The sequence below is a fragment of the Strix aluco genome, chromosome 25 (genome assembly GCF_031877795.1).
Source record: "Strix aluco isolate bStrAlu1 chromosome 25, bStrAlu1.hap1, whole genome shotgun sequence".
Taxonomy (NCBI): Eukaryota; Metazoa; Chordata; class Aves; order Strigiformes; family Strigidae; genus Strix; species Strix aluco.
In genome coordinates this window covers 2,347,465-2,372,386 of record NC_133955.1, presented here as the reverse complement: position 1 = coordinate 2,372,386, position 24,922 = coordinate 2,347,465, and the positions used below count along the sequence as shown (strand labels likewise).

At 46.0% G+C, this 24,922-nt stretch overlaps 1 protein-coding gene across 8 annotated transcripts in view; it reads left to right on the top strand.

The window, feature by feature from the left end:
• Window positions 1-24,922, top strand: part of PPP1R12B (protein phosphatase 1 regulatory subunit 12B) — a 127,429-nt gene that overhangs the window by 87,988 nt on the left and 14,519 nt on the right. For 7 of the 8 annotated variants that reach the window (XM_074849964.1, XM_074849960.1, XM_074849961.1 and 4 more), the window contains 4 exons: window positions 21,800-21,816; window positions 22,335-22,482; window positions 23,576-23,680; window positions 23,941-23,994. In XM_074849964.1, the coding sequence (XP_074706065.1) occupies window positions 21,800-21,816; window positions 22,335-22,482; window positions 23,576-23,680; window positions 23,941-23,994 (324 nt within the window). Of the gene's footprint in view, window positions 1-8,416; window positions 8,998-21,799; window positions 21,817-22,334; window positions 22,483-23,575; window positions 23,681-23,940; window positions 23,995-24,922 lie in introns of those variants that run through there. The other variant, XM_074849966.1, reaches the window with a different exon arrangement.

Below are 24,922 nucleotides of genomic sequence, written 5' to 3'. Positions count from 1 at the left end.
TAACAGTATATGTTTGTGCGTATACACATAACAGAGCATCGTATTAATTTTTGTTGGAAACTGTCAAACTCTGTCTCATCGTGACATGCTCAAAATTGTGGAAAGGAAAAATATCTCTAACTGCTTAACTACTTATAGCAGGTTCTCTGCCCCTCTGGGAGCTGCTGATCGTACTTTGTCAGTCATCCAGCAGGCCGCGGGGAGGATGTTTCTCCTGATGTAGCTGAAGACATCCTGCAGAAAAATCTGCCGGGTTACCTCGCCGCATACAGCAGTAGGTGTCTGGGTGTCCCTAACGGCTGCATCCCATTGACACGGCTGTCAGCCTTCGTAGGGAATAGGGGAATTGTGCGTGGGCAGTAGGAGGTGGCTTCAGCAGGTGCAGCTCAAGTCTGTCACACTCGCTGCTTCCCTTCTAGCCCACCTGTCTGCTGGTGAATGCTGCTCTGTGGCGCCGGGGCAAAGCGCCCGTGAAGCTGATAGACCTTAGTGCCTGGGTGTACCCTGCAGAATGGTGCAGTCCCATGTTTAGGTAGTAAATGATTTTTCTCCCAGATATGTCCAGAAGGAGCGAAGAGTAGGAGCTGTATTGTCAGATGGCTAAGAAGGAATTCAAGAGTAATCTAAATTTGTTTGGAAAACTGAAGTCAAATTCCCTGGTCATAAAACATCCTTTGGAAACTACCACTGTAGGAAAAACTGTGTGTTCCAGTGATTCAAGTGTGGTGATGCTGTTTGTCCCCCTTGTCTTTAAAAGGTCACTTTTTGTCCTGAGTTTGTATCCTCCCACATGCTTCTTTCTATTTGGAAAGTCATTGTTAGTTTTCTGCTTTTGGATATGGAGTTTACCCACTAGAAGTAACTTTATTTGGCAGAAACTACTTTAATATTTGGTAGGTCAAGATGGAGAATCCTTAAACTGCAAAAGTCCTTCCTGGCAGGAATTTCCCACCAGCTTTGGTTTAATCCACGCCTCGGCATGTTTTCGTTACTCATTACAGTAGGTACCTAGCACATAGCTAATGCTGGGCGCTGTTGTGGGTTGGTTTTATTTAGAGAGAGAGAGAGATGCTTTTTTCCACTGCTCCTAGATGTCATCCTTGGGAGTGAACGTAACCTCTGCACCACAATCTGCTGCTGTTGAAGGAAGGCCAGAAATAGGCTTGAAACATAGTTAGATAGCAATGTGTTGAAGTTATACATCTGTTTGGCCAGTGGCACTAGGATATTGGTTTGTGTCAGCCGGCTGCTTCCATGGACGAGCTAACAGAAAGGTTTTATAGCCGTGGAGTGGCTGGGACGGACGGGAGCTATGCAGAATCTGATGAATTTAGATAAAGAGCAAAACGGATCATGACTCTGTTGTGAATGCCTCGAGATTTCTATTTCTCTATGTCATATTTTGGAAAGTCCCTTAGCCTGAAATAGCTATGTTTACATCTGGTTTCTATATTAGTGTTTGCTTTCTCAGATTCCCTGACATGGCCTGTTAATATTTTTGCAAATTTCTGCTACATTCCTCCTTTGTAACTCCGCATGGTTGTGCTGCTTCATCCTTTGCGAGAAAGCTGGATGGGGGAAGAGGGAACCTGTTGGTAAACACTTGCAGAGTGCAACTGCTGAATGACTTTGACTGGAAAATATTATGTTCTAACACTGCTTTATCCTTAGTGGTAGTACCTGGATGAAATCCCTTGATTTTTGGCATGAGCAATGCTCTAAACTGGACTTCTGAGTGGACAGTGGAGAGCATCTCTCCAGGTTTTCTCCTGCTTTTTTTTGAACAAAACATGGTATTGAGTTCGGGGGGGAAAAAAGCCTGACTGTGAAAAGACAGAGCCAGGTTTTGGGTGGACATGAAGCAAATGATCTGTAGACATCAGTCTTCCCACTGCTGTGCAGACATGATGAGGATTATGGCATGAAAATACCCAGTGCTGGGGTCGCCCCAGGCCTCTGGGTTTGTAACTGTGGTTGCATTTACAGCTTTGAATGGAATCAAATCTGTGGTCTTGGAGACATTTATTTTTGGCAGAGTAGTGACTGTCTCCCTGTAACGGGCTCTGCTGCTGCAGCGTTGTTTTATTGTTGCTGACTGTGGCTACGATTGCCATCCATTTCTGTAACCCCTCACCAGCATCCCTTGTGGAGATGATGAACTTGAGATAATGAAATCCTTCTCCTTCTTCTGCAATCTCCTCTTTAAATTCAGTTCTCAGCTTCGGAGCTTAGGGAGGTCCCCAGAGGTGTGGGTGAACACCGCTGCTTCTCACCCTGTTAGAAGTGCTGGATTTGAGTGACACCTTGTCTGTTCTTCCAAAAACTCAATTCTGCTCCACGGAGCTACTGGAAGACTTTCCTCCTGCATGCATAGTTTGACACTTACAGGTACCAAAATGATGTTCCTGTGCTCAGAATGGTGCTTTTTTAACTCTCTTCACTACTGCTTTTTATTTTCTATATTTTTAAGAAAGGAAAAAAGAGAAGAATTCTGAAGTTTTATATTTAAAATGTGCTATTCTCAACCCACACTAAAATTATCTGCTTCTACTGCTTAACGCTAAGCCAGGTATGCCTCCTGCCTTTTTATGTTAAATTTAGTGATGGGAATAAAAAGTGGGGGAAGAATGATGCTCTATGTGCAATTATAGACTGTCAGCTGCTGCGTGTGCGTTTGGGAGGAAAGGAAGATCCTTTCCTTCTGCTTCCTATCTGCGAGACACAACGCCAGATCTGCTCATGGGAATCCTAGTCAGTGCACTGCAGATGAAAGCCTGTTCACTTCTAGGGGTTGTATTCCATTTACGGCAGACTGCTGCAGTGCCTCCACATCACGTTTACAACACAGCTTATTGCCTGACCAATAATTTCTTTGCTACAGCCCTTCAGCCTTCTGTTGCTGAACATAACCATTACTGCCTTTTTCAGTTCTAAATAAACCCTGAGAAGCTATAATTGAACCTGTTAAAGCTTGAATATAATTTTAAAGTTATTTATTTACAGTGTTTTAAAGCGTTTTTTATATAGCATGTATTTTCAATCAACTTTTCATTATCCAAAATAACAGTGGGTTGGGTATTAACAGTCAATACAGCTGCTGCTGCTTTGACCCTGACTTGTCCCACATAACAGCCGTCCCCTGGATTCTGACAATGTATCTGCAAACTGGATTACAGTTCACAGATAATAGAGTTAGCTGTACAAAAAAGGTTTATTATTACAACTTTTAAAGACTCCCTTTTCATCGCATCTCCTGCATTAAGTAACGGTGCTGCTAATTCCAAATCAATTCATTATGCACTGAAATGAACAGTTTCTGTGCAGAATCAGCAGAATTTCTTTGCATGAAAAGTGATGAGTACAGTGAATAAAGATGTGAGAGCAGGAGGGTTAACAAGACTCAGCCTTTTATTTGCAGGTGAATTCCTTTCCAAATTTTTTGGTAATACTCTAGAGAATTTTTACTGCAAGATCCCACATAGAGGAAGTAACAACTGGTGTGCGGGTACCCGAAGTGCAGTAATCAGCAGTGCTGTAACCTTTCATCTGACTGTGGAGGCCTGCGTGTTAAAACAAAACAGTATTCCTGGCTTGTCAGACCCAATCTCAGATTGAGTACGAGCTTTTCCTTTGCAAATAACAATGCTCGTGTTTCATTTGGACATAGTGACAGACAAGTGCCAGGCAAGTAAGAAACCCTTCCAGGGACAAAGCGGTGATACCGTTTAGTGTGTGTGAAGACCGTGTGTTATTTAGGGCTTAAATAATCACAAATATAGGAAATCCTGAGGTGAAGGGAATCACAGGATTTATTAAACTTTGCCCACAGTATAAATGTTATTACAAAGGGGAGGTACAGTACTCTTAGACTATGGATTTCAGTTTTGTGTGCCAATCTAGTAACATAAAAGCAATAGGAAATCTAATCTTGACTGTTCTTTATAGCCTGCGTCAATAGTTCAATAGTTAATGGGTTTTTCATGAGTAAACTGAGTTTCTCTAGATTTTTTACAGAACTACTTTAGACCCAGAACAATTATTTTATGGGCATATAGTGGCTTTGTAGCCTGACTCTTGGAAACAACTGCTGGGGTAGTTTATTTTGCTCTATTTCTCCAGAGAAATGGCATGAGAATAAATACGTCTTTAGAATTGACTGAAGTATTGCATAAAATATGAATTACAGATTTCAGTCTTTCCCTAGACTGGAACATGACTCAACACACAAACAGCTCACTTTCCTCCTGCAGGTGGGAAAATCCAGAAGTGAGGGCTGTGAAGTTGTTTTTTCATTGAATAGCAAACAGCTGAACTCCATGGGAAGGGGTACCAGTGGTGTCTGAGGTTGCGTTAAGCAATTAGTGGGGGTTCTCTGCTTCTCAAAGAAAAGGGAGCAAAATGGTCTCAGCGATAGGTTCGAAGGCAAACGTGGAGGGTGTTGCCTGCCACTCCCCCTTTGTGGTGCTTGTCCCATTTGGTTATAATTCACGGCTTGTGTTCCTGCAGTACAGCCCCATGGTTCTTGTGTTGCTTTGCCCAGCGTAGGAGAGGGTCGCAGTAGGGGCTGTGCCACCGGTGAGACCCCATCTTCAGAGGCTGAGTGTGTTAGTCCCAGCGTACCTAATTTAAACTGGTCTCTAGCACTGAGGCCAGCTGAGGCAAGGAAGGCTCGTCTGTGTTGCCAAACCCTCTTACCCTCCCAGTTGGTGCGTCTGTGTCCAAGGCTGTTGGGAACAGTCCCTGTGAGCACCCAAGCTGTGCGTGGAAGAGCATCGGTTGGCCAAGGACAAGACGATGCCAAAGACCTTCCGACAGCTCAGTGACTGTCAGGGTTGTGTGCTGGTGGGCAGGGATGGTCCCTGGCTATGTTTGATTTTACGGATGTGGCCGAGGAGACCCTGTGGGAAGGTATGCGGTGTGGAGAGCACCCTGGTGCTGTGTGGCCCCAGTTCATGCCTTCAGCTCAGCTCCTCCATCCACTGAGCCTCGTGGAGCTGGAGACACCAACGTGCTCTCCAGTACGTGCCTGCTTGGGGAGATAGGAAGGTTTGGCTACGAATGAAGGAAGTCAGCTGAATGGGAAGTAATTCAGTGATGTACATGAGTGTGTGATAAAGCTGATGTGGAAAATGACAGCTAGGACTTTGAGGACATCGTTTGGGGATAATTTGTTCCAAAAATACCAACTACTCTCCCTCATCCTTCAAGTTTTATTAGAATTCTGGTCTCCCAAGAGGGCTTCTCCTTTCCTCCTCTTCTGCACTCCCGTAGAACGTGCTGTGGGCTCACACCATCCGAGAGCATCCCTCTGCACCTCTGGCTTTAACTCCTAGTTGGTTTCCCATTTCTGTCTGCTGGTTGGAAAGCTACAGCACTGCTTAAATTTTTTATCACTGTCACGTTCTGTAGGTGAATATTTTCAACACAGGTAAAAGGGGTGTTTATTTTTTCCCCTCAAATATTTAGCTCGGGGCTTCATCCTCTTCCTGGTACATCATTTTCTTGGATATGAGTGGTTCTCTCTAACTAATTAAAGAAATTGGGTACAAACACAGGTGTCATTACCAAAGGAAGGGAGAGGACAGCCATCTGAGTGCAAAAGGAAAGATGTCTGAAAAAAGTGGTCAAAGTCAAGACCATAGCTCTAAGTACAGGAAATACGCTATTTCATATAAGTATAGGAAATGTACCATGCTGTAGTAAAGTTGTGCTGTTGTACTCAAAGATGAGAAGAAATTTTAATGTGATTTTGCCCAGAAATACACTGCAGCATGAAGTTAACATCTGGTCAGTCTCGGGGATTTGTCCAGTGTTGTAAAAATGCTCATGGAAGATGACTTTTTGCATGGCCTTCCGGTAGCTGTATAAATATTCCTTAGCAAAGTCAGCAGCACCACAGCTATAGCACAGACCAGTCTGCTGGTTCTTACTGAGGAATATCCTTAACAGACAGAAGCAGTCAGCTCTAAACCATGACCTTGAATATTACAAACATCAGGATGTGAGGAGAACAGTGCTGCAAAGGAAGAGTCGGGTTTCATTCTTACGCAGGGGAAAACTTGAAAGTAAACTACAAAACGACAGGAAGAAACCCATAAATTAGGGACCTTTGTTGAAACAAAGATGAAACCCGGCATGTTTTGCCATATTGCATCTCATTCTGCTATCTTTCTCCTGGCTAATAAGGATACTAATTCTCATGCCACCCCTTCTCTTTAAATGAATTATTGTCCACCAAGGTGCATTTTGTCAATCTGTGAGGCATCTGCCTTGGATGATTAATTAACTTTTAATTAATAGGGAATAGCAAGCTCAGTTTTTGTTTTGGTTTGAGACTCAGGCTGTGAGTTCTGTACTGAAATGTTGATTTTGGAGCTTTCCCGCCCCTCCTCAGCAGAAACGTGACCGTGGAGGGATGCGGCAACGGTTCATTTAGGACTGAATGGGAGGGGAAGCAAAACCCTGCAATTTAGAGCTGTTTAACTCCACCTCGGTGACTAAGCTGGGCTTTGTCAGCCTTGTAATTGTGATTGAGACACTCCAGTCTGCTGGTGGCCACACGGGTTAGCCCAGTTTCACTTACTGTTTTGAAACCCCAGAAACTGAGACTAGTGCGAAAGGATCACCCGTGTGTGCAAGTGCTATAAATATGCATTTAAAATGTCTGAATTACTTTGTTGTCGCTGTACGGCAGAGTCGGACTCCAGACTGTTGGGAGAGGTGGAGGGTGGGGGTGATGAGTGCAACAGATGGAGGCTGGAAAGATCAAGGTCCTGCCACAGTCTCCTTGAGCAGCGGGGTGCCTGTCACTACCTTCTTGTGTGTCTGGACTTAATTTTCATACCTTTAAAAGGGAATGCAGAAATATTGCCAGGCAGAATTAGACCTTTCCAAACATCTTCCCCCCCCGCCCCCTGCAGTCAGTGAAATAATGAGTCCTCTCCTTCCTCATGATGAGGTATCAAGTAGAAACCTGATCTCGAAGTGACTTAGAGAAGGACAATCTGGCAGCCCTGTTTCCCTCTCTCCACGGTCGGACAGCGTTGCTGCGTTGCCCCTGGATAGTGAAGATCCTGCATGGCAGGAGAAATTCATGCAGCTTCTATTCCGAGCACCCTTTTCCAACAATGCGTCAGTAAAATTACATGGTTGCCAAGCAGTGTGCAAAAAAGGGGCAATATTTCAGATCAGCAGAAAGATGTATAAGTGTGGTAATACTCTTAAAATATTTTTATATAGATATTCTTCTGCACTTGCTAGGAAATTGATGATAAAGCAGCCTGTGGAGCTGGAGCAGAACGTGCACTGCAGATAGGTGAACTCCAGGCACCCAACGACTTGGTCAGTAGCTGGTTAGGGTGGATGTGAATGAGTCCACATGAGGACACATCCTTCGGTGTGGTGCTGGTGCATTAACACTGCCTTACTGGAACTGGACCAGTGCAGATACCTGGGCTGATGCCTTTCCAGCAAAGAGAAACGTAGATTTGCAACCTTAGGTTTCAAGACTGCTTAGTGTACGAGAGCTATTTAATCAGCACACCCACTGTGTGTTTGAGGGCATTTTTCAAGTGAACATCCCGTGGGCTTATTTATATGGGACATGAGGGACATCCACTTGCCTTTGCAGTGAACAGTCTTGCCATTTCTGAGACACTGCAGAGCGTGGCTTTCCAGTGAGCTCGCTTGTGCAGCAGCACGGCTCAGCACAGAGCTAGCTAGGAGTTTGTCGAGAGGTACATGCTCTCCCCACCCTTTTTCTTTTCTTCCAGGCTCCGCTCCCCTCCTCCTCAATCCCAAACACTCGTTTGAATGAGCGTACATTGCACAAGCTCCGCGTCACCTTGCAGCTCAAAACAGGCTTATGAGCAAAGAACAAAAATCCTGTTGTGCTGCATGAGTGTGTCCTCCCTTTAATGGTATGAACTACTCTGTGTCCTTTAAAATATCTCCCTTTGTCACAGCCGCAAAACGCGTGCTGGAATTTAAGCTTTGCAAAGTGCCATCGATTTGCCTCTGACCTCCCGCTCACAGCCCACCAGGCCTTGGGAGCTTGTAAGTTGTTTTCTTTCCTTCCCCCCCGCCCTTCTTTTTCTTTTTTTGCCTTTTTTCCCTACAAGTGGCAGCCCAAATCCCAAGCTGAAAGTGAATCGCTGCTGCTGGCTGCCCTCCAGCATTCCTCACGGAGCGAGTCAGGATCTGGAATGTCAGAAGGCAGCGGCGGGAGGGACGGGAGAAGCCTGCGCGTGGGTAACGGCGCCCGGGAGGAGGAGGAGGAGGAGGATGGAACAAAACACAACTTCATCTGGACTGCCCCTTTCCAAACCAGCGTTTGTTCCTGATTTATGCTTTCGCGTTTCACTTAAAGCATGCAGCTCTGCGCAGTGACGGCAGAGAGCTCGCAGCAGTGCTCCGGAGTAAAACAGGTTTAGGTTTTCTTTTCTTTCTTTGGCAAAAGCTTCGTGTCTAGATCAACTGAGCCGGTTTCCCAGTTCTCTCTTGAGCCAGGAGTTTTTGCCTCCTGCAGTTTTGGGGGGAGATCACTCTGGTCCTGAGGCACACGCTCTGGATGAGGGGATATGTCCTTTTGTGGAGAAGTCGGGACGGGGCCCGGCTGGTGAGGCTGGCACAGAGCAACGCCCGGCGCTGGAGCACAGCAAGTCCTTGACACTTTCTCTTCTTCTTCTTGGACAAGAAACATTGTGGAGCCTCAGCTCTCCCTGCAGCAGATTAATGCCTAAAATTATACACCCTAAACAGCAGGGTTTAATTACCAGAGCTGTGAATAGTTTAATTAGTTTGTTCTGACCTTGGAAGAAGGACCTGCCCAGCGCTGTAGAGCGACAGGAGAGCAAGACTTGTATTGCTTCTCAAAGACACCCAACCCACGAGGCCATGTCATCCTTGTACACCAGGAGTAAAGAATATACTCGCAGCAGGAAGGCTCAGTCAGATTCTCCCCCGTCCTCTCCTTCCCCGATCGCAAAGACACTCAGAGTAAGCAGCTTTTTCCTTTCTGTATTACATGGAGCTGGGCACGTGCTCTGAGCAGAGACCAGTGGTGGTTTGTTGTCTTACCCTTGGAGACCTGGGGCTGTGGTTTGCTTTGGAAAGAGGATGGTTTAAATGAAACTTGGGAAGGTGCCTCTGCAGCAACAGGTTTTAAGCAAGCTGCCAGAGCTCTTGCACTGGGATTATTTGCGTTAATGGCTTAGGGAGTTGCTGTGATGGTAGTTTCCCCCCTATCCTGCTTCTCACAGACACATCGCTCTCCTGGTAGGCTATTGCTGGATGAAAACCTCACCCATGAAATGAGGCAAAACCTGACCAGCTTGTTAAACTGCGCCCTTTCCATAAAGGCTTTGCTATTGCTGGTGAAATAAGGTTTGCTATCCAGCTTTCACCCTTGGGGCTGTGCTGACCTGTGGTATGGTTTAATAATTTCAACAACAACAAAAAATTAAGAAACCTACCTGTAGCAGGAGGCAAGTCAAGGTAGTTAACTAGTCCTCCCTAAACCAGAGCCGGTGTACCCATCTACCAAAGTGTTTGAAAGTTGGGAATGTTTTGTAACAGTATTGCTAATAGTTGTGGAGTTGTGTGAAGGGCTATCACGAAACTCTCCGAATCCATATCGTTATACGTGCAGTCTCTTCGCCGTCAAGAAATATTATCATGCCAGAGTCAAAGCCTGGAGGAATTAGTTTTAAAAAGGCAGGCTAATTTTAGATGTAAGCATTAAATTAATCTGAGCAGTGGTGTTTGCTCAAATCAGATATGCATTGTCTGCTCCTTGTGAAGTGGCAGATCTTGGTCTGGAAAGAGCGTTGCCTGAAATATGTAAAAAAGGGTTTTAACCCACTGCCATGGTGTTAATGGAGCAGTCCCTGACCTTGGGAACTGATGGCTTTCATGGCTGCTGGTTGCCCCCAGGCTGTTAACTGTTTAACCTGGGAGCAGGAGTCTGTGCTTTCTTCCTGTCTGCAGTTAGGGTACCTCTGAGGAGGTTTTAGATAATCTCAAACTATCCCCTGGGTGCTTAGATGGACTTCCTTGTCATCAGTTTTTACAGCTGTGCTTTCCCATTCCTCAGTAAATCGCCGCAGTATTGATAACCAGCTTAATAGCAGGTGGTGAACCTTTCAGATGTGCTCTTACTCGTAGAATAAGGCTGAAAATGTTTTAATTTCTTCCAAAACCCAGGTTTTTTAAGATCAGTCATGTTTGGCATACATAGACTGACTCATTTTCCACCCCTGATGCATCTAGGCATATAAACAAGTGACAAACATCTCGCAAGAGCCGTGACTGCTGAGTTTGTGGTGCATGCCTACCTGCTTTGATGCAAACTAACAGGGGGTGCTGGTTTTCTCTCAGTAGCCATGATGGGATTTCAGGCTCTTGGGGGGCCCCATGAGTGTTGGAGAAAGTGGTGGGAGCTCTCGGCAGGGGGGGGTACAGAAAGGTGCCAAGTGGGAATGGGAGGTCCTGGGGAAGAGCTTCCCTCAGCTTCTCCTGGCAGTGGGAGTTTGGGGAAAGCAAACATGCAAGGATGGAAATCTTGACGGTTCTTGCAGTAGTAATGGTAACGCCAGTGGTGGCTCCAGAGCGTCGATGTGGGGGAAACCAGACCGGGAGTGCAGCAGCATCAACTCACGAGTCAGTGCAGGAAGCAATCCTGGTGCCGTCTGGGTTATAGAAGATAGCCCGTGCCTTAGAAGGCTAATTAGGGAAGGATTGACAGCAGGCTAAAACAAAGTATATCCGAGTTAACTCTTTCTCCAAGACAACGTAATTCTGCCATGAGCAAGAGAAATAACAGAGTGGGGTTTTCTATGGATTTGTCCCATGTGTGTATTCCCCCCCACCCACTCCCCCATGCCCACGGTAACAGCAGGCCTTGCCGCAGGGTGCCACCAGCCTTAACAAAACAGGTAGGAATGTGATATCTTTGAGTCTTTTATCTTTCCATCCTGTCTGGACTGATACCAGCAGACCTGTGGAGTCTAAATGTTCCCAGCTGAGCAGGGGTGCGAAAACACATGAGCAGGCAGGGAGCCTCATGCGTGGTACAGACATGGAAAAAACCTCTGAGAGAACCAGACAAAGCAAAGGAGGTTTTACTTACGAAGGTATCGGTGCCAAACAGCTGCCTTTGAATGTCATTCTCAAGGCAGTTTCCTCTGGCATTCCCTGCTGCACTTGCCCTGCTGCTTGTAATGCTCCTCCTGAGGTGTTACCATAATACTGCGTGTGGGTTTTTTCCAGCTTTAATTGATGGGATCCCCCCCAGATGCACAGCTGAGCAGGGCGAGCACTTTTCGGTGAACTCGTGGGAGTCCTAAGAAAGGCAATAGCCTTGAACAGGGTGTGAGAGCAAAAGGCAGGCAGAGGAGATTCTGGTGAGAGCAGGGTGTTGGTGTGTGACCACCTCCACGTGCAAGGTCAGCGCAGTCCTATTGCCCCTGAACCTCTGCAAGCTAAAATACTTAATTTCTTGTGTCACAACAGAACATCCCAGAATTATAGTCACTGGTACAGAAATAGCCAAGTAAATCCTGTTAAATCACTCAGGGTAAACGTTGCTAACTCCACCTTTTCAGTTGCTTTAATGAGGATGTTGGTAGAAAGTGGAAACTCAAATCCCTTTGAAACCAATTGAGATTGTCCTGTTATTTGGCAAAAGCTTTTTTGTGGCAGTAGGTACCTTTTCATTGCACTGTTTTAGCTCAACATTTCTCTTTCTCAGAAAAATATTCACATAGTCAGTTCCAAGGGTGTAATAGGCAACCCATGGTATAAAACTTATCATGCATAGGGAAGCAAATAAATGGCAGGATTGGAAGGATGAGGGTGAAAGCAAGGACTGAATTTTTTTTTTTAATTCTATTTACGCTGGGCCAGTTGGGTGTTTTTCATAGGAAATACCCTGTAGTTTGTGTTTAGGCTCCTCCATCTGTTCGTTATGGTACTTCATAACCCTTGTGCTTCTCCATGGGATATCAGATAGGAAGATGAAAGCTGAGGAACATGCACACTCCCGACTTACTGCGCAGATAGTAATTGCAGCTCTTCAGTTGTTTCCCACCTCTTTGTCAGCCAACTTTCCTTTCTTTTACAGACTGCTCCTTCTTGTCTCGTCATCCCATATTTTTTGCTGTAAAAAAAGACCATCAAAACTTAAAACCGTTGTCAGCGTGCGTGTGTGCTGTTCGTTCAGTAGTGGCTGCATCCTTCTGGCTGCCATCGCTTGACGGTTGTTACTCGCTTCTTGAGAGGCTCGACATAATTCTTGTTGTTCTGGCCATATTCACAGTTTCACTACAAGGCTTTTTCCCTCTGGTGTTGGATCACTCCCTCATTAAGCCACCTTCACTACTTATTACTTGAGCTTTCCAGCCAAATTTTTGACAGTAAGGCCTCAGCAATAAATTTTAAGTATACTCAGTGGTCTGTACGGATTGATTTTATTCTGCCTTTCATTGGAACGTCTGAAGGAGCTGCACTCAGTGGTATGTGGGATGCAAGAGCATCACCTTCTATGGGCCATGTGTTTTCACTGAGTCACTTAATAGTAATACTTGAGCGTAAAAAGCAACTGTTTCCAAATTGCCGTCTCTGCTAGCCAGCCCCCAAATCAAGCCCGCAGTTGCTCTAAGCAGTGATTACCATGGCAGCAAATGCTTCTAATCTGGGTGCGATTTTGATGTGGACATGTACGTGTAGAATCCAAAGCAAATCTTAAAGGGAAAAAAGCTAATGCACAAAAACATTCCCCTTTTGAGCTGCAGATGTTTGGCATGCAAATAAAACCAGCATGGTTTGGATATTAATACATAAATAATGGTATAAAACCTTAGAGGTCTGGTAATGCAACCAAACTAGACTACTTTTAATCTGAGAGAGATGTCCGGGAGCGCTGAGAGGTTGGTAGAAATGCCTGATCAGATTGCAGCCTTCGTAGAGTTTTGCATATAAATGTGTCTGACAGTCAGTTTTCACTCCGTGAGTGCTTTTGCAACAAGTTTTATCCTGTTTTGGGTATTCATGGTAACAGGTTCATTCTCACATTAGCTAGACCTGTATGAATCATTTGGCTTGCTGTGCTGCCGCTGCAGCGGCGTTAGAGAATGAAGGCTGTTATGAAAACATTTCTCCAGAAAACTTTATCTTCCTGGGTTTCCATTTAGTGGCTTGGACGCATTCTAGTCGTGATAAAAATGATGCTGCATAAATTGAAATGGGGTCAAATAAGTTGTCTCATGACATTTTCTATCTAATTTCTGGATTGCTGACTAGGTACGTAGTATTTGCAGCAATGGTTACCTCCTTTCCCATTAGCCAACAAAAGATGGGGGATACTGAAGCTTGAACTTTAAGGCAATTAACCTGTCTGTGTTCTTCAGCACCTTGATTTGTTTATCACTGGTTATTTCTCAAGTGTCATGGTCCTTAGATGGGTATCAGAGGAAATCCTTCTGGGTTGTTTGATCTCTGGTTTTTTTGAAGTTTCGTCTGTAAATGTCTGTATCTGGAAGCGTATCGGGAACTTCTGGTCATTCTTAGGCCACCACCCGTTAGATGTTCCCTGCTGTGAGTCAGTAGCCAGTCTCCTCTCCTGTCGCTGGCTACATGTGGATGTATAAATAAAATGGGTCAGGGCACGTGCTCTGACCCGTGGGGTAAGTGCCTTGTGTCCCTGCAGCTCAACTTCTTCAGCTCGCTTCCCTTCTGAGGAACAGAGCGAATTGATCCAAGCCAAAGCCGTAGCAGATTCTGTTAACTATTAAAGGGTCTGAATGGTCATGGATGATTCAGGAAGAAGCACACGATGTAACACTACAACCTCATTTAAAACTCCCGTTTTGGCCCTCTACCACCTGGTCAGTGCTGGGTGCCTTTGAAGAAGCTGGTTGAGCAGCCAGAGCGCAATCACGTGTGAGAGCTCAGCTTTTGCTTGGCGGGACGGGGAGGCCAGAAGGTCAGAGGACATCCTGAGGTTGCACCAGACCAGGGCATCAGCCTGGACTGTAAAAGGGGTGAAGGGAGAAGGAGAAAGAGGATATCTATAATTTGGGTCAGCTCATGGTACGGCCACAAAACCAAGCATGTTGGCACAACTGAGACGGGGAGGTGCTGTGGGATGGGAACAAGCGGCCACAGGAAGCGACAGGGAGAGCGGCTGGAAACTCTGTAGGCAGCAAACCACTTCAAACTGCTGAACTGGAGAGCAGTGTTTACTGCAGTTGCAGGAGCCCGTTATAGTTTTGTTTTTCATCAAATGAATACAAAGCCATAGAAAACAGGGCTAGAAGAGACTCGGAGCTCAATCCATCCGTTTTCCCAGGGCACCAGCAGCTGTACGTACGCTGTTCCTGACAGATGTGTCTCCTGCTTGGAGACTTGCACCAGTGGAGATGTTGCCTCATGCACTGGAGCTGCAACTGGTGGTCAAAGAAAAACATGTGGACCTTGGAGAATTGCTAATTGTTGTTGGTTTGGGGTTTTTTGTTGTTTTGGGGGTTTTTTACAATGAATTGCAAATTCTTTTTAATGATCCCAAATTGCTGAGGTGGTTATTGCAGTTCAGTAGAAGTAAGATCTTTGGAGCAGAGGTCTTCAAATAGATAAGAGTAGCTCTGGGTTCACATCACTGACTGGCAGCTGGTCTGGAGCTGTTTTAGACTGAAACAAATGACGGGGAGGGAGGGAGAAGGTATAAACTGGTTTAATTCAAAAAGCACAAGATGCTTGGGGTGATGCAGACGGGTCAGCCTAGCTAAACCAGCCCTCGTTGCTTTTCCATGCCAGCGCTCCCTGTGGCATAGCAGCTGCCCCAGGGATGCCAGGTGGCTGCAGGCTGGAGGAGTGTTCACCAGATTTTGGAACATGCTCCACACTGAAAAGTTGGCCGGTTGGCTTTAGGCAGCTTGAATCCTGGCTAGTGACCAAACAGGTATTTAAATACCTGATCGTAACACCTGAAAAAGTGTTTGCAGGGGCAAGGAAGATGTCATTGCCTGCAGACCTGTGGTGTTTAGGAGCAGAAATCTTCTCTTCTTGTGTCACTTGGCCATTCAGCTTTTATTTCCTCATGTCTGGAGAGTTTTGTCTAAGATCAGATTGCTTTGCAAAATTAAATTTTTCACCAATAAAATTTGATCCCTTAGAAAAGAATGAAAAAAATAAGAGCAACAAACCCGGGTTTCTGAATTGTGGCCTTTACTAAATTAAAATACAATCCAGCTTGACGTTTTACATGGCGAGTTTTATCCCCAGGAGACAGCGATAATAAACTGCAGCTGCTGCAAAGCCGATGGGCCACGTGAGAGGCGCAGGGAACTGAGGCACAGGCGGGCGATCGCACAGACCAGCGTCCGACTGCAGAGCTGGGTTTGGGATGGCAGGAGATGCAGTCATCAGTCCATTACAGCCATATGTATTTGTTTCTGATTAAATCCGTGCTAGCCGTACTGAAAATGATGAGATCTGTTGCAGCCAGCTGCCAAAGCCACTATTTCATGTTGGAGAACCTTTTAATATTATGCTTCAGTAACAGCAGTTTTTATTAAGCAAAGTTTATTGATTTATAGTTTGCGAAAACATATTTTGCATCAGGCTTTTGGGAGTTGGAGGTTATATGGAGGTGGTTTGGCTACGCTGGATTATTAATCATATCAATGGGATTTTGTAATCCTTGCATTTGCACAAATGCAAACTTGAGTTGGAAGGCAGCACTATTCATCACGTCAGCTGGAGCTAATGGGACGCTGGAGCTAACCACAGCTCTCGGGTCAGCAGAGCAGCTTTCTGAGGGAGGCAGTGACCTCAAAAAACTGTATCAAAAGCAGAGTTCAACCAAACCTCCTAATTATTCTGCACCCACTGGAAAACTAAACTTGACCCCAACCGTACCTGACTTGAAAGACAAATGCGGCTTGAGGGAAGCACCGATCTGAGTTGTACCCGATGGGGATGGGTCTGAGGTGTACCAGGCAGCCTTCCTCATCACTTCTCCTCCTTCCAGCTCAGCTCTTGCTGTGCTGGCTCTGAGAAGACTTCTGCCTGCAGCAACACAACACACGGGAGAGGTTGTCCTTTTTACAGCTGCCCTGCATCCGTGCAGCCAAACACATAAACCTACAGAGGTGTAGGAGCAGCAGAGCTACATATCTGCAGAAATGTTGTGGCTTTTGCGTATAAGAGGGAAATAACTGGCTCCAAAAGCAGCTGGCTTTATTTTATGCTGAATTTCTAAACCAAACAGGATTCACCAGGAGGATATTTGCCAACACAAGAATAAAATTCAAGAGGTTCCTAAAACTTCCCCTCTTGATCAAGAAAAGGGAGGACGGCAGGGCTGGAGCTGTGCTCCAGGATCTTATTAAATGGTGGTTATTTAATCGTAATTGTTGATCAGGATCTCTGAGACAAACACACCAAAATAAATTCCTTGAGAACTATCTTAAAATAGTGCACATTTTCCTGAGGTTGGCCAGTTGGAGATAAAGAAGCATAAAATGTTCTCAAAGCATCTATTTTTTTTCTTTTTTTTTAACAATGTAAATAGTAGACTTTTTCTGCCTTTCCTGGGTCAGATCCCAGCCGCAGAAGAATGCAATTGGAAGCAATTAGGCCAATTTCTGACTTGGCAAGAGCAGTGACCGATCCCCTTTTTGGCATTGCATTTCAGGGCTGCATTTTATCTAAACCTTCCAGGAGGAATTTGGTTTTAATTATACTTTACTGAACTCCTAACAGCTGTAAAAGTTTCTGAGTTTTTAAGGGAAGGCTCCTGCCCTCCACCGTCCGAGCACATTCCTAAAATCAAACCCGCTGGGCGTTGCTGGTGCTGTGCAGCATCCCGGCGGTCTGGGAGATTAAAGCCATGGCCAGTACCTAGCTGGGCCTTTTCCTTGGGACTGACCAACGTCAGCGTGGTGAGAACTGGGGGGCCCAGAAGAACGCGGCTTGCGCAGGGAAGATCAGTCCAGTATGATGCTCTTCGCGCTTTTTCTCTGGTCCCATCTCGGATGTCCTGTGCTTTGCCAGCCCCCCTGGGTTGGATCATCTCTGAGCCTGTCTGGGAGGACTGGTAAAACCAGCTGAACCCCTTTGCTGTCCTCCACCCCCCCCCCAGCACCCCCTGAATGTGCTGCCCATCGGGAGATGGACGGGAGGAAAGATGGTGCAATCTCTCAGGTCTGAGAGCTGAGGATTGCCATAAACTTGCAAGCACGCCTGCAAGTGCTCTGTACTTTTAAGTTTTCCTTTAAAAGTCATCCCCTTGGGTGTCTCGGTGCTCTTTAGCAGGAGTGCCAGGGTCTCGGCTCAGCGCTGGCTGCCGTGCTGGTTTCTGAATCAGGACAGCCGCTTCCAGCGCCTCGCTTTTCCCTGGGGTCCTCCTCCCCCCGCCCCAAACCCTGCAGCAATATGACCCTGTTTAGATTGCAGGAAGGATAATTTCACAACCCGATGCTTCCCTAGCTGTTAATGTTTCTAGTCAAACTTTTCATCCCAAGGGAAATGGAGTCTGGGCAAAACTGACAGTGCTGTTCCAAATTTGCCAGGGGAAGAAAAAAAACCCAGTGCATTCGTACAGTGGAAACAGCAGTTTCTCAGCATCCTCTTCTTAACCTTAGCAGATCACACAGTATTCATTCAAGAAAAAATCAGGAAGGGAAAACCCTTTCTTGCACCAGCTTAGTCAATAAGTGCACGTTTGGTGCCTCAGCTCTTGTTTCCCTCTGTTTACCCCCAACTTCTCTTTCCAGAAATGGAGGAAGAGTTTTGTCCTTCACCTTCTGATGCTGCCCTCAGAGCTTCCAGCTCTGGGATGGCATCTCCGAGCAGATACAACCCTCTTCCTTACTTACATATGCAGTGCAGTGAGCCAGCTAATGCTGCAGAAGTTTAAGTGAATATTTTGTGGTTGTCTTAAGGGGCAGTGAGTGGAGGAGAGGTGGGTGCTGAGCCGACGGTGGGGGTGCAGCTGGAAGCACGTGGCAAGGGTTTCCAGGGGTGCTGTGGCCAAACGCAGAGCAGGGACTGAGCTGGAAAGAAGCTGTTTTCTACTGAAAATACGTCTCCGATGTGATACCCCAGTGGCCTCTGAAAATGTTTGTCTGTGAGCAAGTAGCAGGGATGGCTGTGAAGCGCCTAGTCCAGTGGCTGCATGTAGGGCTCATGCTGCGTGGCACAGCCGCCTCCCGGGAGTGTGAGATTTTAGTCATTTTAACTCACTTTGGGCTTCACAGCCTCTCTTTGTGCTAAGAACTGCTGCTTTCCATGTCACCTCTTTCAGTTGGAGCCTTTTCTTGAAGCTGCAAAGTGGAACTTTTTTTTTCATTCAGGATTTTTTTTTCCCTCCTCCATCATTGTTTAAAAAAACAAACCAACAAAAAAAAGCCCACCTGAATAAGCTGCTCTTTGAACTATCAGCACTAACACTGGCCTTTGCACAAAATTCAGGGAAGTATTGATTTAAAACAAAATAAATAAATCTTCCCTCCTTCCTTGAAGGTAGCAGCAAGTGGAAGAAGGATCTGCTGCTGGAAACTGTTCTGCAGCTTTCACTATGGCAGGGACACTTCCAGCAGCTGCTCTAGCATCTCGTTTGGGTTCTGCTTTCCAGACCTCAGCCTTTATCCAGTTCCTCTGAAACTTAATCATCTTTGTCTCAAAAATACCACTTTTAATTGAAACAACATGGAGAGTGGCACCCAAAAATTGCAGGGTGAGAGAAAGACACTGGCTTTCCCAACAGCTGCGAACACAAAGATTTCCTGTAGTTCCGTGCTGTTTCTGCAAGACATTGGAGTCCTTTTATGGCAGAGATGTGCTTTAAATGAGCCTAAAGGGAGATAAAGTCACAGGAGGAGAAATCACTGAGCATTAAGAAATATCCAGATTTTGGCTGGAGAAGGCCTGGAGCTGCTGTGTGCTGGGGGTGGCCACAGGTCTCTGCAGGATTGCTCTGCTCTGCTGTTGGCAGCAGTGGCAGGAATGATGCGGGTCCTCCCGTCTCATCTGGTACTTTGCTTCTCTTCAGAGACAGAGACAATTGCAGTCTGAAACAATTCATCTCAGTATCCATCACAGGAAGGTTTTAAATACAATAAACCTGGTGGGTTTTTTTCCCCTTTGCTGTTCCCAGCAGCTGTGTTTGAAGTGATTCCTTTCTTACGCCACCCTTCCTTTGCAGAAGCACACACTGCTTTCTCTGCCTATGGAAATTATTAGTTTTCTTGGTGGGGGAGGAAAAAAAAAAAAAAGGCAAAAATGATTTTTCCCTCCTGCTGCAAGTGCACAGGCTGGCTTGGGGACCTGCTCAGGTTTTACTGCTTGGTTTCCACATTGCCTTGCCCAGCCAGCCGCGTGTGGACTTTCTCAGCACTGTTCAAATATATTAGCAGGTGTGTTTGTTGAAATAAATGCAAGCTTGATATCAAGTGGATTACTTGCCCAGCCGTTTGTCATTGTAAGAAAAGTCGTCACTGAAGGGGATTAGCATGAAGTGCACAAATAACTTTCAACAAGAGGCTTGTTAATCACTTCTAATTCAGCTCTCCCGCTCAAACAGGAGAGGTTGGGTCACTGGACCAAAATTAAAAGGGAGCTGTCAGGCAGCTGTGAGGGTTTTAAGGGGCAAATATCAAAAGCTCTGCTAACAAAAGACAGTGGAGACATCAGCCAGCACGTCTGCAGCTGAAAACGGGAAATCTTTCTAATGATAGACCCACGCCAGAGGCCAGCCATGTGGAAACTGCTTCCCAACTTACTGGCTTTCAGCTTCTTATGGAGAGTGGCCCAAGCCACGGCTGTTTGGGCAAGTGGGCAGATGTCCCTGTGGCAACAGCAGGCAGCTACCGGGCGTTTGGCCCTGTGAGAGGCTTCCCAGACAGCATCCAGCATCGCTTGTGGATGTGCAGCGGGGCTTAGCTATGGTGGAGAGCCGTCTGCCATCTCCCTTGGGTGGTTTCTCACCTGTATGATGCAAAGAAAGCTTTTCACATGGAGAGGGGATTAGAGCAAATAAAATAATATGGGGCTGGACCCGCTGCATGGCCCAGGACCCATGCCAGCACCGGGATGGGCTCCTGGAGCTTTGGTGACCATCCCTACAGTGTGGGGCTGGCACCCAGACCTGCTCGGGAGCCCGGCTGAGGGTGGCCCTGCAGGCACAGCTCACGGGAGAACACACTAATTAATAGCAGCATTTACTTGTCCTTTTGAGCTTTGTATTTAGCAGCTTCAGCTGAATGTGTTGTCTGTCTGCAAGGCTTCAAATGTGCCGGGTTTCTTCAGTTTGTTTCTTGTTTACTGGTCAAATTGCCACGTCTCGCATCAGAGGGCTGTACTGCAGAGTGAGCAGGGATTGCAGATTCCTTGGGGAAGCTCCTGTCTTGAATCAGGATTCAAGGTGAGGGTCACATTAGGGCAGGATGAATAAAAAAACGTCGTAACTAGGTATACATAATGCACAGCCGGGTCCCTGCATCCCAGCGAGCAGAGGGCAGCATTGCAGGCAGGCTGGGCACAGTCCGTGCTGCTCTGGGACTTGCCCCTCTAGTCCTCTGGCTTTGAGCAGAGAGATGGCAGGGTTGCTTGTCTACCCTCCTTCTCCATGTAATGTAAATTAATTCAGCTGCCCATGGTGTGTGAGCTCCCAAGATACCTGCCCAGTAATCAGAGGCGTCCTCTGGGTGCCAAACAGGAGCAAATCTGCCACCCAGCAAGGTGTTTAGCACTGGATTTAGTGGTGTGTCCAGGCAGTGCAAACTCCAACACAAGCATGTCTGGGCAGTAAAACCCTGACCCCTCGTCTTCTCTGTAATGTCCTGCTCCTTGTGTTGATTCTTGCGCTTATTAAAAAGGATCTAGGGAAATAACTGGTAGTGCCTGCAGGTGGTTTGTGCTCACTCAGAGAAATGATGCTGCTAATGAAACTAGCAGGGGAATATTGGGCTTAATTTCCAGTTCAGGGGATTGAAAAAGAGTTCAACTGCACCTTGAATTTGAGTAAACGCCTGCCAAAAAGAAACCTTGCAGAGGAGGAGGTGGCGGGTCAGTGTGCTGTGTGCTGAAGGACACCTATGCCATTACCATTGGATTCCTGCAACTGTGGGCTGCAGCAAAGGCAGCGTTGAGGGTGACACAGGGGTGATTTGGATGTTGATGGGCAAAAGAGAACCTAATACACACTTCAACCAACATGTCCACCCTTTTGGCTGATGTAAGGTTCCTTTCCTTTCCTCGTGCAGCTTCTGCTCTGTATCATCTTGCCACGGTGAAGCTTTTCCTCATGGGGGAGGTACATGCCCAAGGAGAAAAATCACCCTTTGTGATTTCCTGAAGTTCAACATAAATACACAGCGAGCTCTGCATATCATGGGCCATTAATCCCTCTCACCCACATCATGCATAGGACAGTGATCAAAGTCAGGAGGAATAACTTGATTCAAAAAGGGAAACAACAGATTAGTTTTGGTTCAAAGGAATATATTTCAATTCTGGAAACTAGGATTTGAAGAACAAGGTTCAGTAGTTTTGAGGTTAGCAAAAGAAATGAAATCTGAAATGCTTCAGAGAAGCTGAAGCAGTTGAAAAGATTCAGGCAGGGATCAGTGATTCCCACTTTGAGCATGGGAAATAATGCTGTTTAGCTTGTGAGCTAGGTGCTGGCATCAGAGGTAGGGAATTGCTGCTGCATGGTAGCTCTGAGGTTCTTGAACTGAACCTTTAATTCTCCTCATTATTAATTCCCTTTTTCTTTCTTTTTTTTTTTTTTTTCCTTCAGCATGAAAGACTTTCCAGGTAAGAACTCTATTTTTTGGCATTTTTTTCTATTTAATATTTATTGACAGCATATTTCTGTATGGCTTTGGGGATTCCCTGTGCTTCAGATCAACAGCATAAGCTGAAGCTGATACTGGCCAGTTGGTTCTCACCTTAGCTCAACTGTTGGGCCAGTTTGCTTTCACCCTTTGCTCCCCAAATGATTTAAATGATCTCTACTTTGCAGAGAAGAAAACCCTCTGTGCCCTATTAAAAATGGAGCCCATTCCCACCATGAAGATGAGAGGTCCCTGAGAAGTTACTGCCCCTTTGGGGTTTGGGCTGAGACCCACTGGTTTTTTTCCAGTTTTGAAGCAGTGGTGGCTGCGTGGCCTTCAGCAGCGAAGCCCTGCGGTGGGGTGGAGGGTGCTCTCAGCCATCCCAGCGCCTGTGCTCAGCTGGGTCTGCCGTGGCCTTGAATCCCAACCGGTTGGGCTCATAGTGGCTGTCCCAAAGTAAGAACGGCTCCACGGTGCTAGATCTTCATCGTGTTTTAGGTTGGAAGCAGCTACAAACCCTACCACCAGTGACTCCTCCTACAGCGATCGTGCCTCCAGCCGCTCCAGTGCCTACACCCGGAGGGAGAACCGGTTAGCTGCCCTCAGCAGCAGAGCAGAAGAGGAGAGTAACAGAGACTATAAAAAAGTAGGATTTTTAAAATATGTTATTGTCGCTGCACACACTGTAGAAGCTGCCTGTTGCTGCAGAAACCTGCACTGAGAGTCTCTGGAAAGAAAAAGAGAGCTTATTTTCTCTGTTTCCATTGCTTTTGGAAATCACACCAGCCTTTTTCAAATGCACCAGCCCTTCTGAGGGTTGAAAAAGGACAAGGGGTGAAAGGATCCCTTGTGCAGTCAGATATCTGGTGGAGGGGGACTGAGGAGTCAGGCTGGAGAAATGCTGGGAGGGATTTGAAAGGAGCAAGAAAAGATACTGTGGAGCATGCCAGTGTGGCTCAAGCATGCGCATCCCCACAGAATTATTTTTTCTGGTACAACGTTCCAGAATTATTTTTTCTATAATCTCTGAAACTTTCAACATAATCCTTGAAAGGCAGTAATACAGACTGCCGTGCTCATCTACTAGCAATGCAAAAACCATATGAAAAGTAAACAGATTAAGATGAGCTTAATTCTGGTATTACTATGTTTCTGAAAAGCCCTGCCCAGTAAGCAGCACCCCACTCTTCACAAACACGTCTGGCCAGAAGAGGCAGGCAGTATGCCCAGCTCGTCCTCTTAGAGGGATGGAAATTCTGCTTGTTTGAAGGACGTGAAGGGAAAAAATCCATTTTGGAGTAGTCTAAAATTGTCCTCCTTTCTCCTCTTCAAACTAAAAGCACACAAGAGCAACTAGGGTGTGTTGTGTTGGGGAGCACAACAGAATCACAGGTTCAGATACATCCACCACATATAACTTAGCACTTTATCATGCTTGGTGGTTTACCTAAATTAAAAACATTCATTTTCTTTGCCTCTTCCCTGTGTTTAAACACCCTGCAAAATTATACAGCTGTTTTCTTATTTCATACAAATTATGAAAACACCAGTAAAGTATCCAAACTAGTTCTGTTTGCCCTTCTTCTAGTATCCTGACATGGGGGAGCGAAGCAAACCCCACAGCTGCCTCTGCTCGGTGCTGAGGACACGTGTCTGCTTGGAGTGGCGCGGCAGAACTGGCTCTGTGTGGCAGCCGAAGAGCAGCCTGGTTAATTGAAAGCTTTTGTTTCATCTTTCAGTTGTACGAAAGCGCCCTGTCTGAAAATCAAAAGCTCAAGTCAAAACTGCAAGAAGCCCAGCTTGAGTTGGCCGACATCAAATCAAAGTTGGAAAAAGCAGCCCAGGTAAGGCAAAAACCAGCTCCTAGACTGGAGGGACTGAGCACCGGCCCATGACAGTGCATGTTCCAGTGTGGGAAAGGATTTAGCTCTTGGGAGGGAAGGTGCTACAGAGGAGACTGTTATTTTTCACAGAAATAAGTGTGAGTGATTCTGTAAAGACTGCTTCTTCTCGAGGCAAGTGCATCTGTAGGCTATCTAGGCCTTTGTGCAGCATCCTGTGAATGCCTCCAAGTTTAATAGCTTTCTATTTTTAATTTACATAGCAGAAACAGGAGAAAACTTCTGACCGGTCCAGCATGCTGGAGATGGAGAAAAGGGTATGTGTCTCTGCTTTCTTCTGACTCGCAGTCTTTGCCTGGTGTTGCTCTGCAAGGCGTAGTAATTTCTTGAAGGAAAGTGTTAATTAAAAGATAAGTTATATTTCTGCCTTGTGGAGTAGTGCACAGTGATAATTGTGTTCTGACCTTTTCAGTGTCTGAGACTTTTCTGCTCTCTTTGCAAATCAGCTTAGTTCTGATTTCTTTCTTTTGTTACAAGAAGCTGCAGACCAATGAATTGGACTGTATTGTGCTAAGAGACTGGTGGTCCATTATGCTTTAAAATATTCTCGATTGTTATGAATAAAGACTGTTTTGGGGTGGTGAGGGGAACAAGGCAAAACACTAGCTGGATGTCTGCCTTGCCATTATACTTGAAATCTGAGTGTCTGAATGCTCCTTCCTCTTAATTGAACAGTCAGTTCACTGCAATAAGCTAAGCTGAACTGGCAGTGTCTGGCTAAAACTCTGCCTTAAGTGACCATAGCTTCGGTGAGATCAGAAGGGACCCAAGGAGATCTGTAGTGCATCCCAGCAGAGCCAACTAGGTTAGTCAGGGCTTTGTCCCATCATTTCAGGAAGACCTCTGAGTGTTGAGTTTCCACAGCTGCAGCCCCTTCTTCCAGTTCTTAACTATCCTCATAATGATTTTTTTTTTCCTTATATCTAGACAGAACCTCCCCTGCTTCAGCTGATGGCCATTACCACTCATTCTCCCACCACACACCTCTGGTTAATTAAAGCTGGAGCCTGGCTCCAGTTTCTCAGTAATGTCCACTTGCACGTTGGAGGGTCACCTGCAGTGGAGTTTCCTCCTAAAGTGTTTCATCTCCTGACTTTTTAGGAGCTTTGCTGAATGGTTGAACCATGTGTTTAAATTCAATTCCTACCATAAAAGACCTTAATTATTTATGTGTAAACACTTCCC